This window comes from Coturnix japonica, chromosome 13, assembly GCF_001577835.2.
Source record: "Coturnix japonica isolate 7356 chromosome 13, Coturnix japonica 2.1, whole genome shotgun sequence".
Classification (NCBI taxonomy): domain Eukaryota; kingdom Metazoa; phylum Chordata; class Aves; order Galliformes; family Phasianidae; genus Coturnix; species Coturnix japonica.
In genome coordinates this window covers 5,891,716-5,904,041 of record NC_029528.1, presented here as the reverse complement: position 1 = coordinate 5,904,041, position 12,326 = coordinate 5,891,716, and the positions used below count along the sequence as shown (strand labels likewise).

General features: G+C 44.5%; 1 protein-coding gene across 1 annotated transcript; it reads right to left on the bottom strand.

Moving 5' to 3' along the window:
- Nucleotides 1–770: 770 nt before the first annotated feature.
- SAP30L (SAP30 like) lies at nucleotides 771–12,012 on the bottom strand. The gene is made up of 4 exons (XM_015875853.2): nucleotides 11,507–12,012; nucleotides 9,491–9,613; nucleotides 7,763–7,861; nucleotides 771–5,826 (listed from the first exon to the last, which is right to left on the bottom strand). The coding sequence occupies exons 1-4, from the start codon at nucleotides 11,690–11,692 to the stop codon at nucleotides 5,698–5,700; spliced, it is 537 nt and encodes a 178-aa protein (XP_015731339.1). The 5' UTR covers nucleotides 11,693–12,012; the 3' UTR covers nucleotides 771–5,697.
- Between the last annotated feature and the right edge of the window lie 314 nt (nucleotides 12,013–12,326).

Genomic DNA, 12,326 nt, shown 5'->3' with positions numbered 1-12,326 from the left:
GCATGAGATTAAGCAGCGTTATCTATAAGTCTGTGCAAGCTGCAGATTCATCATCAGTTTGTTTCCAGCACTGGAGATCCCAATATACCCTGCATGCTAAAGCTGGCACCTGCAAAACTGCTGCTTGAAGTTGTTCTCCCTTCAGCCCCGCTGCTTTTCCCCCCAGCAGCTCCTCACTGTGCTGGCAGAATCCACACTCAGCTTTGGGAATGCAAATAATGCAGCTTTCCCCTTTCCATTGGGGTTTGCTGCTCTTGTCCTCACCTGAAGACCCAGACACCTCCTAAAAGTGCTTGGCAACACACAGGTGATGTCCTTCTCTGTGATAGTCCAGGTGTTGGAAAAGCTACGTTACAACCTCCTCCCTGGCTAAAAACCAAGGCTAAAACATACCTCAGCCAGTACCAGCAGAGCCTTAGGAAATGCCATGACAGGCTTCAGGAGAACAAGCATTCCAGCCACAGCTTCTGTCATAACTCACTTCTTACTGAAGCAAAACACAGGGAGGAGTCTTTGCTTACGAGGGGGATGGTCAGGATGAAGAACAATACAGGGAAATGAAATAAAACAGAGCTCTACATGGAAGACAGTCCCTGCTTGGCTGATTTAACACTGCAGTGTTACACATTAGCACTGGAGTAGCACCCACCTTAGCAGCTGGGCAGTGAATCAGAAACACCTGCCACAAAACACCCCATGCAAAGCACGACGCCATTGGTTCTGGAGCTGAAAATGCTAAGAGAAAAGCAAACACAAAAGGGAATGTAGGCCTTGTTGCTAGATAGATCATTTATTAAAGTGAAATTCAGCGTTTTATCTTTGTCAGACGGTATAGATTTAAAGTCTTATACACAGTGGAAGCAGGACATCTCCTACACCTCAAAGAAATGAGTTCTACAGTTTTGCTATAAGTTACTAAGTAGCTTTAACAATACACAGCTATATTACACAGTTAAAAATACAAGGTGTCCAAAACATTTGGCATAATATCAGCACAACACATGGAAGCCAGAAAGAGAAGAGAGAACAGGTTTCCTCTCCCAGTAAAGCCACTGAAAGACTCCAAGCCATTCTGTGAGTTACCTGCTGTTCACCTCCCCTGTGCCCCAGTGCTGGGCAGGACAGGAACCGATCCAGCCCTGCCAGGGCACAGCTGGGAGATGCTGGAGATGCACAGCATGGCCTGCAGAGATGCTTGCGAGGGAAGTTTGGGTTTAAGGCAGGAGCCCCCCAACACTCCTCACACTTTCTTCAACCATTTCATGCGCTTCTAACAGACGTGTTCACAGCCAAGTCAACAACACGAGACCGGGGACAGCTGTGAAAAGTGCAAGGGGTATTTTACATGGTAACAGTTCGTTTGCACTTGGAAAGTGGGAAATGAGATCTCCTCTAACTTGGTGAGTTAGAGATGGCTAAAGGACATCGGTGACAGGAGGAGTGAGGCATCAGTAACATTCCTTCACCTTTAGGACTCTTCAGTGGACGCTGTGGGCAGTGCAAGGACTCCTTCTGGTAGGGAGACCACCTCCTATTACCCACTCTGTTAAACTGTAGAAGCAAAGTGACGCTAGTGCTCCAGGGAAGTATAATGATCTGCCAATTTAAATAAACAGTCCTCCAGCAGACCATTTCTCTTCCCTCCAACTGCAGTTACTGCTGAAGATCTCCCATTGGTATTTACATTTGGCTCAACCAAAAGACGTAAAGTGCACAGCTCCCCCTCCTTCCCCTCTCATAAAACATCCATTACCAGAGTTAACACAGAACGAGTCTTCCCCCACCTTGCTAACTGTGGAAGCGTGTTTTGCTCAGCCTTTCCATGGGCTGTGTCCTGTTTCTTTCCCCCCTTGCCATCATGATGTGCTTGAGAGCATGCATTTACTATGGATTATTTTGGCTCACGATTTCAAACCCTCTCTTCTTGTACATAAGAGCAACTTTAAAACGTCAGACAACATGTTCAGATCTAACTCTGTACACCACACTATCTGGTGGTTTACAGCCACAATTCTGAGGAAAACTGGGACACCAGAGTATAGGGGCCAAGCAGTACAAGCCTGTCCTCTCAGTCTGAACATCTAAAGTGCCTGTCAAAAGAAACATTAGCTTTTAATGCAATTGCTTACTTCAGGTTGACACGCAACGTTCTTTGTGTGGCAGAGTTTTACAATAGCTGCATTCTAACACAGCCTCCTTGGAAACGCAGGCACTTTCCAGCCACCAGATTGTTGCTGACTTCACTCTTCACGTTTCAAACTCCCTTGAGTTGAGCTCAAGCCAATAACTACCAGTAATTATTTCTTCTTCTTCCCTTAAAAAGAGCAGAGGGTCAGCACACAGGATAAACTTAACTCCAGTCGAGATGTTTCTGCATTATTCAGATTTCCTACAAATGACTTTGGATCTGATCACAGGTTTAAGAAGTTGATATAACCCTTCAACAAGGATTGAATCAGGTTATGCTATGGGAGTTAGGATGCATAAGAGCTGGAGGGCTTCACAGACAATTCCTCTGCCCCTGGGTGAACATTTCCTATGCAGGTTTGTAAGAAATAAGCTTCCACTGTATTCTAGATGGAAAATGGCATATGGCCATCCTCCATGCCCCAAGGCTTGTGCTCCATGGTTCAAAGCTAGACAGAATTTAAGGCCCAACTGTGAAAAGCAAAAATGGAAAAGAGGCAAAAAAACCAAAAACCCAACAAAAATAAAGCCCCAACCCACCAAACATCATAGCAGCCAAAGCCATCTGGGTCTTCTGCCTTTCCAAACAGTCTCATCCAAAAGTGCTATGAAAATGTCCTACCTCATGGCTTCGCAAGTGTGAGGTTCAAACACATTTACTTCCAAGTTAAAAATAAAGAGTTGGAAAGTCTTTTTTTAATTGGCATGCAGCATAAGGAATCAGATACACAGAACGCTATCATACAGAACGACAATTGCATTGTTGCGTTTTCTGATTATTAGACACTAAATGCTTTTCAAGAATCACAGGCACCCTGAACATGGATATTGCTACTGAATTGACGTGTGATTTCAGTTTATACCACGGCAGCCATCGAGTGGCTCACCCTTCCAACAAGACATAGGCTTTCATTTGCTCAAGGCGTTTTGCTCTAGCTAAGTTGAGAACAAGGCAATAAGGCATTTGCAAGGATTTATAAGGCCATGGGGTCTGACAGCCAAAGATTCTTTTGGGTTTTTGTTTGGTTTTTTTTTTTTTTGGTATCTTTGCCCCCAAGCTTTCCACCTTATAAACAAATAACTGCTAATGGCTGGTAAACATCACTTCATCATCACACATCATCATCATCATCATCATTATTATTATTATTAATTTCTCAACAAAAGTATAATTGCTTTAGGAGTGAAAGCAAGGATCACATTTTACATCAGTTGACTATTTTCAGGAAAAAAAACAAATAAAAATAGAACAAATTCCTGGCTACCACCTCCGCACAAAGCATTCCAGTGAATACACCTGAACAGATGGAACCTGCCACCATAGTTCCTCAAAAAGAATCGTTTTGCTGCTGGCTGCTAAAACACCCCAATGGATGTGTCCAGTCCTAGAAATAAAACAAACAACCAAAAACCCAAATAAACTACTTGTGTTTTTTTAACAGTTTTGGTCTATAAGTTACGCTGAGGCGTAACTCTCTACTCAGAAACTCATTTTCCCTTAATAATAATATCCTCTGACTACATGAGCACTTTGAATATTAACATGGCAGTCAGAGAACATACCCTTTTAGCTATCCATCCTGAATGAGAGAAGCCAGATCTTGTTGACTGATGTGGGAACTGTTCCATCCTTCCAGTAAGGATCGCCGTAACTCAGAAACCTTTAGACATTCACAAAACAGCAGTGGATGACGTTCTCTCCTCATTCTCTGAGCATTTCTCCTGCCCGATGTTCTTCAATTTCACACCGAACTGAACAAGGAAATGTTGAAACCACCCCATTCCCAAAACTTCACAACTGGGGCATGTACCAGAACGGGTTTATCCTGGCTATGACACAGAACTTAAACATGCTGATGTTCACTTAACCTCTCCCTAGACTGTTAGCACACAATTCAAACCTGATGTGAGCACCTTGCTTTAAACTGTGACTTGATTTTTTACAGACTTCGGGAGAGCTCCACTCGTGCCTTACAAAACATTTGACGCAGTATCAAGCTGGGATTGTGACCGTGTGTTCTTCTCTTCAACACAGCATCATCTAGCTCCAGATTATTAAAATGCTACCCAATGTTTTCAACTGTTGAGTTCAGTGTTTAAGGCTTTTTGAGAACATGCTCTGTGTGGAGTCTTGGCATCTTGCGACAGAGTGGAGACAATGGTTAGGACTGCATGAAAACAGAGTGGTGCTTTAAATCAGGAGATCCCCTTGTGTAGCATTTGAGGTCACTGGAGAGCAGACAGACTTGACCAACAATTTCACTAACTGCTTTAGCCAAAATAACCACTGTGTTATTTATAAGGACACATTGGCTTTACATAACAAAACCAAGAGATATTTCTGTCTACAGCTCTCTTTGTGAGCACCAACAATCCTCCATGTCACAGAACTCTTAGGAAAGCACAAGTAGTGCTCAAAAAAGAGAAGTGTTTCCATAATTCTGCTTGCTCTCAGAGACGGATGAAACGCACCACTCTCCAGTCAGTTCATTACCTTGGTTACTGTGCTACATCTGTGCTTAAGTCTGATTTACACTAAACAGAGCACAATAACCCACACTGCAGTTTTGTGACACCTGCTAGAGACCAGTTCAGTATAAAATTCACATTGCTCCTGATAGATACTTCATCTGGCACAGAGATTAAGAGACAGACATCTTAACCCACTCTTTCACCCACTATCATTAAGCCTTGAATACAAGGGAAACACATAAGAGTGAAGTGAAAGAGCATTTCTACCAACATGATCAATCCCAGCAAATTTACCTTGATACCACATTCTGAGCAGCTGCAAAACTCCTTAAATGCTTATAGACAAGTGTGAAGTGAGTTCTTAAATAAAAGAAACTGGAAAAAAAAAAGATTCTAGAAAGTTGCTTGGTTTCCATTTTTGGGGGAGAGGAGGGAAGGGAAGATTAAAAAATATATATCAATTGTCAGACTAGTTGAGTAGCTCATTGGAGTAGAGTTGGTGAGCTGGAGCATTTGTAGTAGTTTGAGACTTGAAGCATTACCTCAAGGCAAGATAGAGCACACGTATGTGGGGAGCAAGCTTCAAACAAACTGCTGACCCGTGCACCTTGACAACACATTTCATCTCTGCTGCTTTTCCAGTCCTGCATGGAAACAAACTGCATGGTGTTTGGTGAGACAGTTGAATTCAGGGAAAAAAATCCATCCGTGATCTAAATTGCATTGAGATGTGGATTTCCAGAAACATTTTAAAACACTATGTTAGCAGATTCCGCACCCCTAAGAAGTTTACTGTTTCCTTGTTATTCTCCTTGCTTTATTCCAGCGTGACTTTTAAATGAGGACGAGAAGTCTTCAGAAAAATGGTGTGCATGTGTTCTCAAATATTCCTGATAAGAACTGTTTATACTTCTCCATCATTCAGATTTACTGCATTAAAAAAAATATTACAATATACTTTAACAGTTTTGATATATCTACAAAGCACAATACCACGTTTTCCTTCAAGATCGCTCCTATTCCAAATCTTGTTAGTCTTCATTCTAGTTGCTTGCTGCTTTCTGACTTCTGGTCCAACCTGCTCTTGTTGTTCTTCACCATATAGATGAAATAAGCAAGAGTCTCTTTCTCATTCACAGGAATATTCCTGAAGTGTCGACTGACCGTCTAAAGGGACAACATGCAAAAAGACAGAAATATGGAAATTTACAAGTAGAAATAATCAAAACTCTGGATTCCCTGCGTATTCCAAGAACTGATTTTATGGTCGCTGAGCACAATATACTTTTAGGCAAACATGCACCAATTCAAACTGTCAGTCCTCGTTTACCTCTCTCTGTCTCTCTCTTTACAGTTGGAATGTTCATATGAGCAGAACACAGCCTTGCTATGTCAGCAGTATTTGCAGCCAACCTACAAGTGGAGTTTGAAAGCCAGAAAGTCCTCCTGCCAAAGCAGCATATTCTCATTTCATGCCGAGATTATTTGGAAGAGTAAAGTCTTCCTGCGTCTCAGTATTTTAAGGCGGGTGTCAGAAATACTGAAACACTTTGCTATGTGAACCAGATGTAGGCAAGTCTTAAGAGTCCAAAGGAAAATACACTGGGTAAGCTTTCACCAAAAGGAATCCCTGGGGATTTGCAATGGGAATGTCAGGGTTCAGTTAAGGCTACCCATCTCAGACTTGAGTGTAAGCCCTGAACCACAGCTGCTTTTTTTTTTTTTTCCCCCTCAGAAAATGAATGTAGAAAACACTGGAGCTGGCTGAGACCTGCTTCTTAGACAGAAGAAGCTTTTTGGTACTCAATACAGCTCCAGAGTTTGATATTAATGCAGGCTGAGCAATAAGTCACTCCAAGAAGATTTATGGAAGTTTGAGTTTTCCTTACGGTGGGGTAGCAGCAGGAGTCTAAGAGCCTCAGGCAGCAGTGATTCAAGCATGGGAGCTGGACGAGGATCCAGCGTAGTGTCAAAGCTGCTCAGACTTCACAGGAAATCTGGGAAGTGTGTGACAACTTTAAGTTAGGCTCTCTTTAGAGTTATTTTCTGCTTGCACAGTAGGTTTGTTTTTTCTGTTTGTTTTCCCCTCCTGGGCATATGCATGGTAAACTGCTTAAGTATGCAGTCCTTCATGGCAGGAGGCAACCGACTGACTGGTTACTTATAACATAGAAATCTGATACACTAATGAGGACATACAATCACCTTACTCCTACGTGCACTACACTATATATTCTCTACATTCATTCCCTAAATGACATTGCAAGAAGAAGAAAGTGTTTTGCTGTCTTTTTAGGTTGTTCTTTAAAGTAATAGCAAAACTGTTCAGTCTTCAGGAAGACAGCTGTGAAAACTCCAGCTTACAAAAATAACCTCATTATCACTCAGTAACTGCTACAGTTCCTCTAAGCATAGAAAAGACATTTCCTAGAGAATGCCTTCAGATCATGTTAGGAGAGAAGGAAGAGCAGATGCATGTCAAGCACAACCCTGACTAACAGTTGCAGAGTTATTTCCCAACAAATATGGTGTGAAAGAAACAGTAGAGTTTTTTTTCCTTAAGGAAAAAGCAAACCCTTTTATTGACTTACTAGAGAATCGTAAGTCAAAGACAAGGGAGAGAAATAAGGAATCTGAAGTAGCAGTCAGTGATTTTGCCTTAAAAAAAATAAGCAATTCCAACCAGTTCAGGTGGCTGCAAGGAAATAAAAAAAAGAGGGGCACTTAAGGTGACTATTAATGGGGAGGTTTTAATTTTGGTAGAACAGCCATCTTCAGCTAACGCTCAGGCCAGTCAAAACTAAGTTTGTTTTCCTAAAGGTAATAGATCATGTCTTTAAGTATGGAAGTAAAGGAAGCAGGAAAAAGCAAGTTACTAAAACATGCTTTAAAGAACAAGCTTCCATGATTCCCATGACCGCCCCTGGTGAAATAAAGCACACAGCTTTCTGCTCACACCACCACCTCAGATCTGCCATGGAGCACATGCTACGTGTTAGTGAGTCACTGCACAGATTAGTGTCCAAGAAATGGGCACTCCAGCATAGGAGCAGAAAAGAATTTTAATAACAAGAGAGAACACTAACACTTCATCATCACTTACTTCTGCCAGCTGAGCCTTGTTGAGTCCAGGCCTAGTCTGCAGCTTATAATGTCTCTTGTAACGTCGCAGAGTATTCACTTGAAGCTGGAACAAGTCAACCTGGAGGTAAAACAGAAAACAAGGGATGAATACTCACTTTAGCATCTATTAAGCGCAGATGCAGGATGATCTAAAAATAACTACTTCCTCATCAACAGAGCTGCTCCTTGCTCACATTCAGAACCACGTCAGCTTGCCTTACGGACAAATCTAAATCTATTTTCTACTTGTTAATGCTAAAAGACTACAATAGCCTTAGGGAAATAGAGAACTGTGTTCTGGTCCACATGCTGTCAACAGAATTGCTGGCCAGTTTCTACTATCAATTACACCTCTGCAAGCCTTGAGCAAAAGGAAACCTTCTGCTCCCATAAGGTTTAAAAAGCTCACATACGAAATATCATTTCAGCAGGCATTGAACAAATGCCTCGTGACACGAGACAGAGCACAGAGATAAAAAGTAATTAAAACATGTATGCTGTTCACAAGCAGGTTGCAGGGGGAGGCTACAGGAAGATGAAGATCATGGGGGAAATGCCAGGTTCCAGAGACAGAGAGAAGTTTTGTGTATTTCCCCACCCACACACACACACACAAAAAGAAATAGAAAAAAAATGACATAAAAACTGACACGCTGCAGAGTTCCACGTTTGGTAACACGGTGAACATCCCTCAGTTTTAAAACACCACACAGCCTACATATGCTGCAGCACTGACATCCTGGGATGCCAGCTGGGCTTTCACCAGCTGTTACAGTAACTGATGTCATGTCAGTATTGTAAAGTTCCAGCAGAAAACCAGATGCAACAGAAGCACAAACAGCTACAACAAAGGGTCAAAAGCAAAACCAAATTTCAGTGCTTCTTCCAAACATCCAAGCAGAAGGTGTGTGAATTGCTGGCGTAATGCCTCACTTTTCTTCTGAGGAGAAAGGCTTTTTACCAGTGTGGGTGGCACATCCAGCAGAGGGCTCTGCTGACACAGCCAGAACTCAGCACCTCCATCAGTATTACCTCTGCACAACTTCATGCAGTGCTCACAGTGCCAGAATCATCAAAAAGCAGACACCGCATACAGCAGGACAAAGAGGTGATTCTATCATTTTGTAATGCAGAAAAAAATATGCCTATTTCCTTAAAATAAATAAATGTTACCAATACGGTCTATAACTTGAATGCAATTTTAAGCTAGAAGTATGACATGCAAAGGTCTGCAGAAGCCCAATGTCTCTGGTTGTCACCAGTCATACAGAGGTTGATCTGATGTTCCAGAGCCTTTGAACTAAGAACCACATTGGGAGCACAGTCCCCTCTGTAAATACATGAGTTGATTAGCTTCAAAAAAAGGAAGCAATGTTTTCTTATCTAAAAAAGGTAAAGTAACCCAGCAGCTCCCTGTTTGGAAATGGTACATACACTAAGCTGTGCAGTCACATTATTATACCTCTTTTTATAGAAAGCTTTACACGGTCGGAGAATTCCTATGGGGATGATGAAGAAAACCAGGATATCACACAACAGCTGAGTCTTGGAAATAAAAAAAAATCAGGGCAACTTCACAGTAGTTTTGGTGGTGCTGAAAATATCCAAGTGAAATTTCACCATGTTCCAAACTGGTAAAGAATCTACAACCAATGTAAAGAATGTAAAGATGTACAATGTAAAGAAGCTACAACCGGTAGCTACTGACCTCCGGGACGTCCGTCTCATGCTCAGGAGAGTCTCCTCCATCATCACTTGTTTTCCTTTTCCGTTTGTTTCGGACACTTTGAATAAAGTTCTTGTGAAAATCACATATGTACAGATGTCTCACCTAAAAAGCAGAAGTGATAAAGAAAAACAATACAATGAAAACAGGCAGTGTAAAAATGGCATCCACTCAAGCAGCTGTATTACAGAGTACCTGCTTACTGCCTCGTGACTAACATTAAGACATTTCTAATCTTAAAGCCCAGGCATGAAAGATTACCTGCACTACGAACACTAAAAACAAGGAAAATGAAGGACTCGAGGGCTGCAGCCGAACCTTTGCAGATAACATATTTCTTTTTTATGGGTGTAATCACATGTCAGAAGAAAAAAACAGTGTGCTGTCTGGAGGAAATGCATCTGCTTTAGGAATTACTGTCAGGGCGCTACCAAGAGAAATGTTGCTCTGTTCCAGACTTGCGAACTTTCTGGTTCGAGCAGAATGTGAGATGATCAATTTAGACAAAACAGAAGTTGGCTATTTAGCTCAATTAAAAGGCAAACCAACAGCAAAAGCATCCCTTTGCTGTAGCTTTCCTTGTCACAGATGCCCCATATTTTAACTGGGATTATCTCACTAGAACCAGCACAAAAAAGGACCACGAGTGATCAAAACTATTTGATAGCAATAAAATACGAATATCTCCAAGTGATGCACACGCCCTGCATTCAAAATGCCTTCATGCAGCACACTTCATACACTCCATTAATCCGATTCCTTCTTTTTATATCTGAAGCCTCTAACCTGGCAATGAAGACTTACTTCCTAGAATGAAGTGACTGCAGCAGCACACAAACCCACGGCACAGAGACCAGCAGAAACAAGATTTCATCCCTAAAACCCCAGAGAGTTCAAATTTACTCCCCTTCTTCCCATCACTTTCTGTATCTTGGCTGCGTAAAAGGGACACAGCCAACAGAAGAAGCTGCCAAACCGAAGGACTCGGAACTTCGCCTTCTTTATTTTTCTCAGTGCTTTCGATCTGAGATCAGATAAGAACAACAGGCAGAGCAGACTTCCGGCAACAGTCTCACTTCTGAGAAATGCCCTCTGCAGTTCCCACCGCTGCTCTGCTCTATGCATTCTCTGCTCTGTGCATTCTCTGCTCTATGCATTCTCTGCTCTGTGCATTCTCTGCTCTGTGCATTCTCTGCTCTGTGCATTCTCTGCTCTGTGCGTCCTCTGCCCGTTTCTATCTTGAGCTGACAGCTGTCACTTGGTGGCACAAAGCAGCCAGCAGCGAACCAAGCCGCTCGGTGCCAAGCAGCCAACACATGTGCAAGCGCTCTATTTAAAAGGCACCTCACATTCTGAGTTTGATGCAATGGGTTATTTTTAAGTGATCCGCTCCAGTGCTGCACTCATTGAATCGTCAAACAGACGGCACGGGCTGGAAGGGACCTTAAGGACCATTCCCAATACTTCCAGGCTAAATCATATTCCTCAGCACCACATCCAAGCGTTTCTTGAACACTCCCATGGTCGGTGACTCCACCACCTCCCTGGGCAGTGCATTCCAATGCCTGACTACTCTTTCTGAAAAGTAATACTTCCTAATGTCCAGCCTGAATCTCCCCTGGCGCAGCTTAAAACCATTCCGTCTAGTTCTATCACTGATTACACGAGAGAAGAGGCCAACCCCCAGCTCACTACAACCCCCCTTCAGGAAGTTATAGAGAGCAATAAGGTCTCCCCTGAGCCTCCTCTTCTCCAGGCTGAACAATCCCAGCTCCCTCAGCCTCTCTTCATATGGCCTGTGCTCCAGACCCCTCACCAGCTTTGTAGCCCTGCTCTGAACACATCCTAAACAACCCCTGCTGCTCTCCCCTCTGCACCACGTCCCTCAATCCGCCGCAGTGTTACGGCAGGGCATCCCGTGCCCTACTGCCAAGAGCTGGATGTGCTTCGCCCCCAGCCCCCGGGGCACCCCGTGTCAGGCAGGAGGCCGCGACTCACGCTTTTATCGATGTCCAGCTTGAGCTTCTTCTGCGAGATGCTCTTCTGGATCCTCTTGCTGAAGGACGCGTTGCCCGCGGGCCGCACACAGCGATCTCCGTCGTCGATGAGGCAGCAGCTCTGACCGTAGAATGGGGCTGCGGGCGGCCCGTCCCGGCTGTCCTCCTCGGTGCTGAACCCATTCATCGCCCACCCACCCGCCCCTCGGCCCCGAGCGCGGAGCCGACAGCCGCGGACGGAGCCGCCGCCCTCAGCGAGCGGCCCTCGGGGGGACCCCGCTGCTGCCCGCGGGGGCCCCCCACGCCCGCAGGGACCCCCTGATGGGTGATGCCCCAAAGCGGTTCAGGAAGGAGCCGCCGCCTCTCGCTCCTATCGGTGCCCGCAACGAGCCGAGAAGCTCCGCTGCCCCTCGGGTAAAGCCGGGACCCCGCTCGCAAAGCTCTCACACACAAAACCGCCTCCCCGGCGGCGGAAGTCCCGCTCCCCGCCTGCAGACACGGCGGGGCAGAGCAGTGCCGCTGTGTGATCCTATTGGGAGGCGCTGCCGTCTGTCTGCCCATACACACAGGCTCCTCCTCTCCTCCGCTCTCACACGGCGGCCGGAAGGCCGGGATGGGGGCGGGCGTCGTTGCCAGGGCACCGCGGTAGAGAGAAACAGCGGCCTCCACACACAGCCGGCACCGCCACCCCACACAGCACCCACAGGCTGCTCCGTGCTAATGAAACACCGCCACAAAACACAGCAAAAACAAGGAAAAGCAAATCTGGGGGTGAACGTGCATTGCTGCCCTCGTTATGAGCTCCTTCAGACACGCTCCAA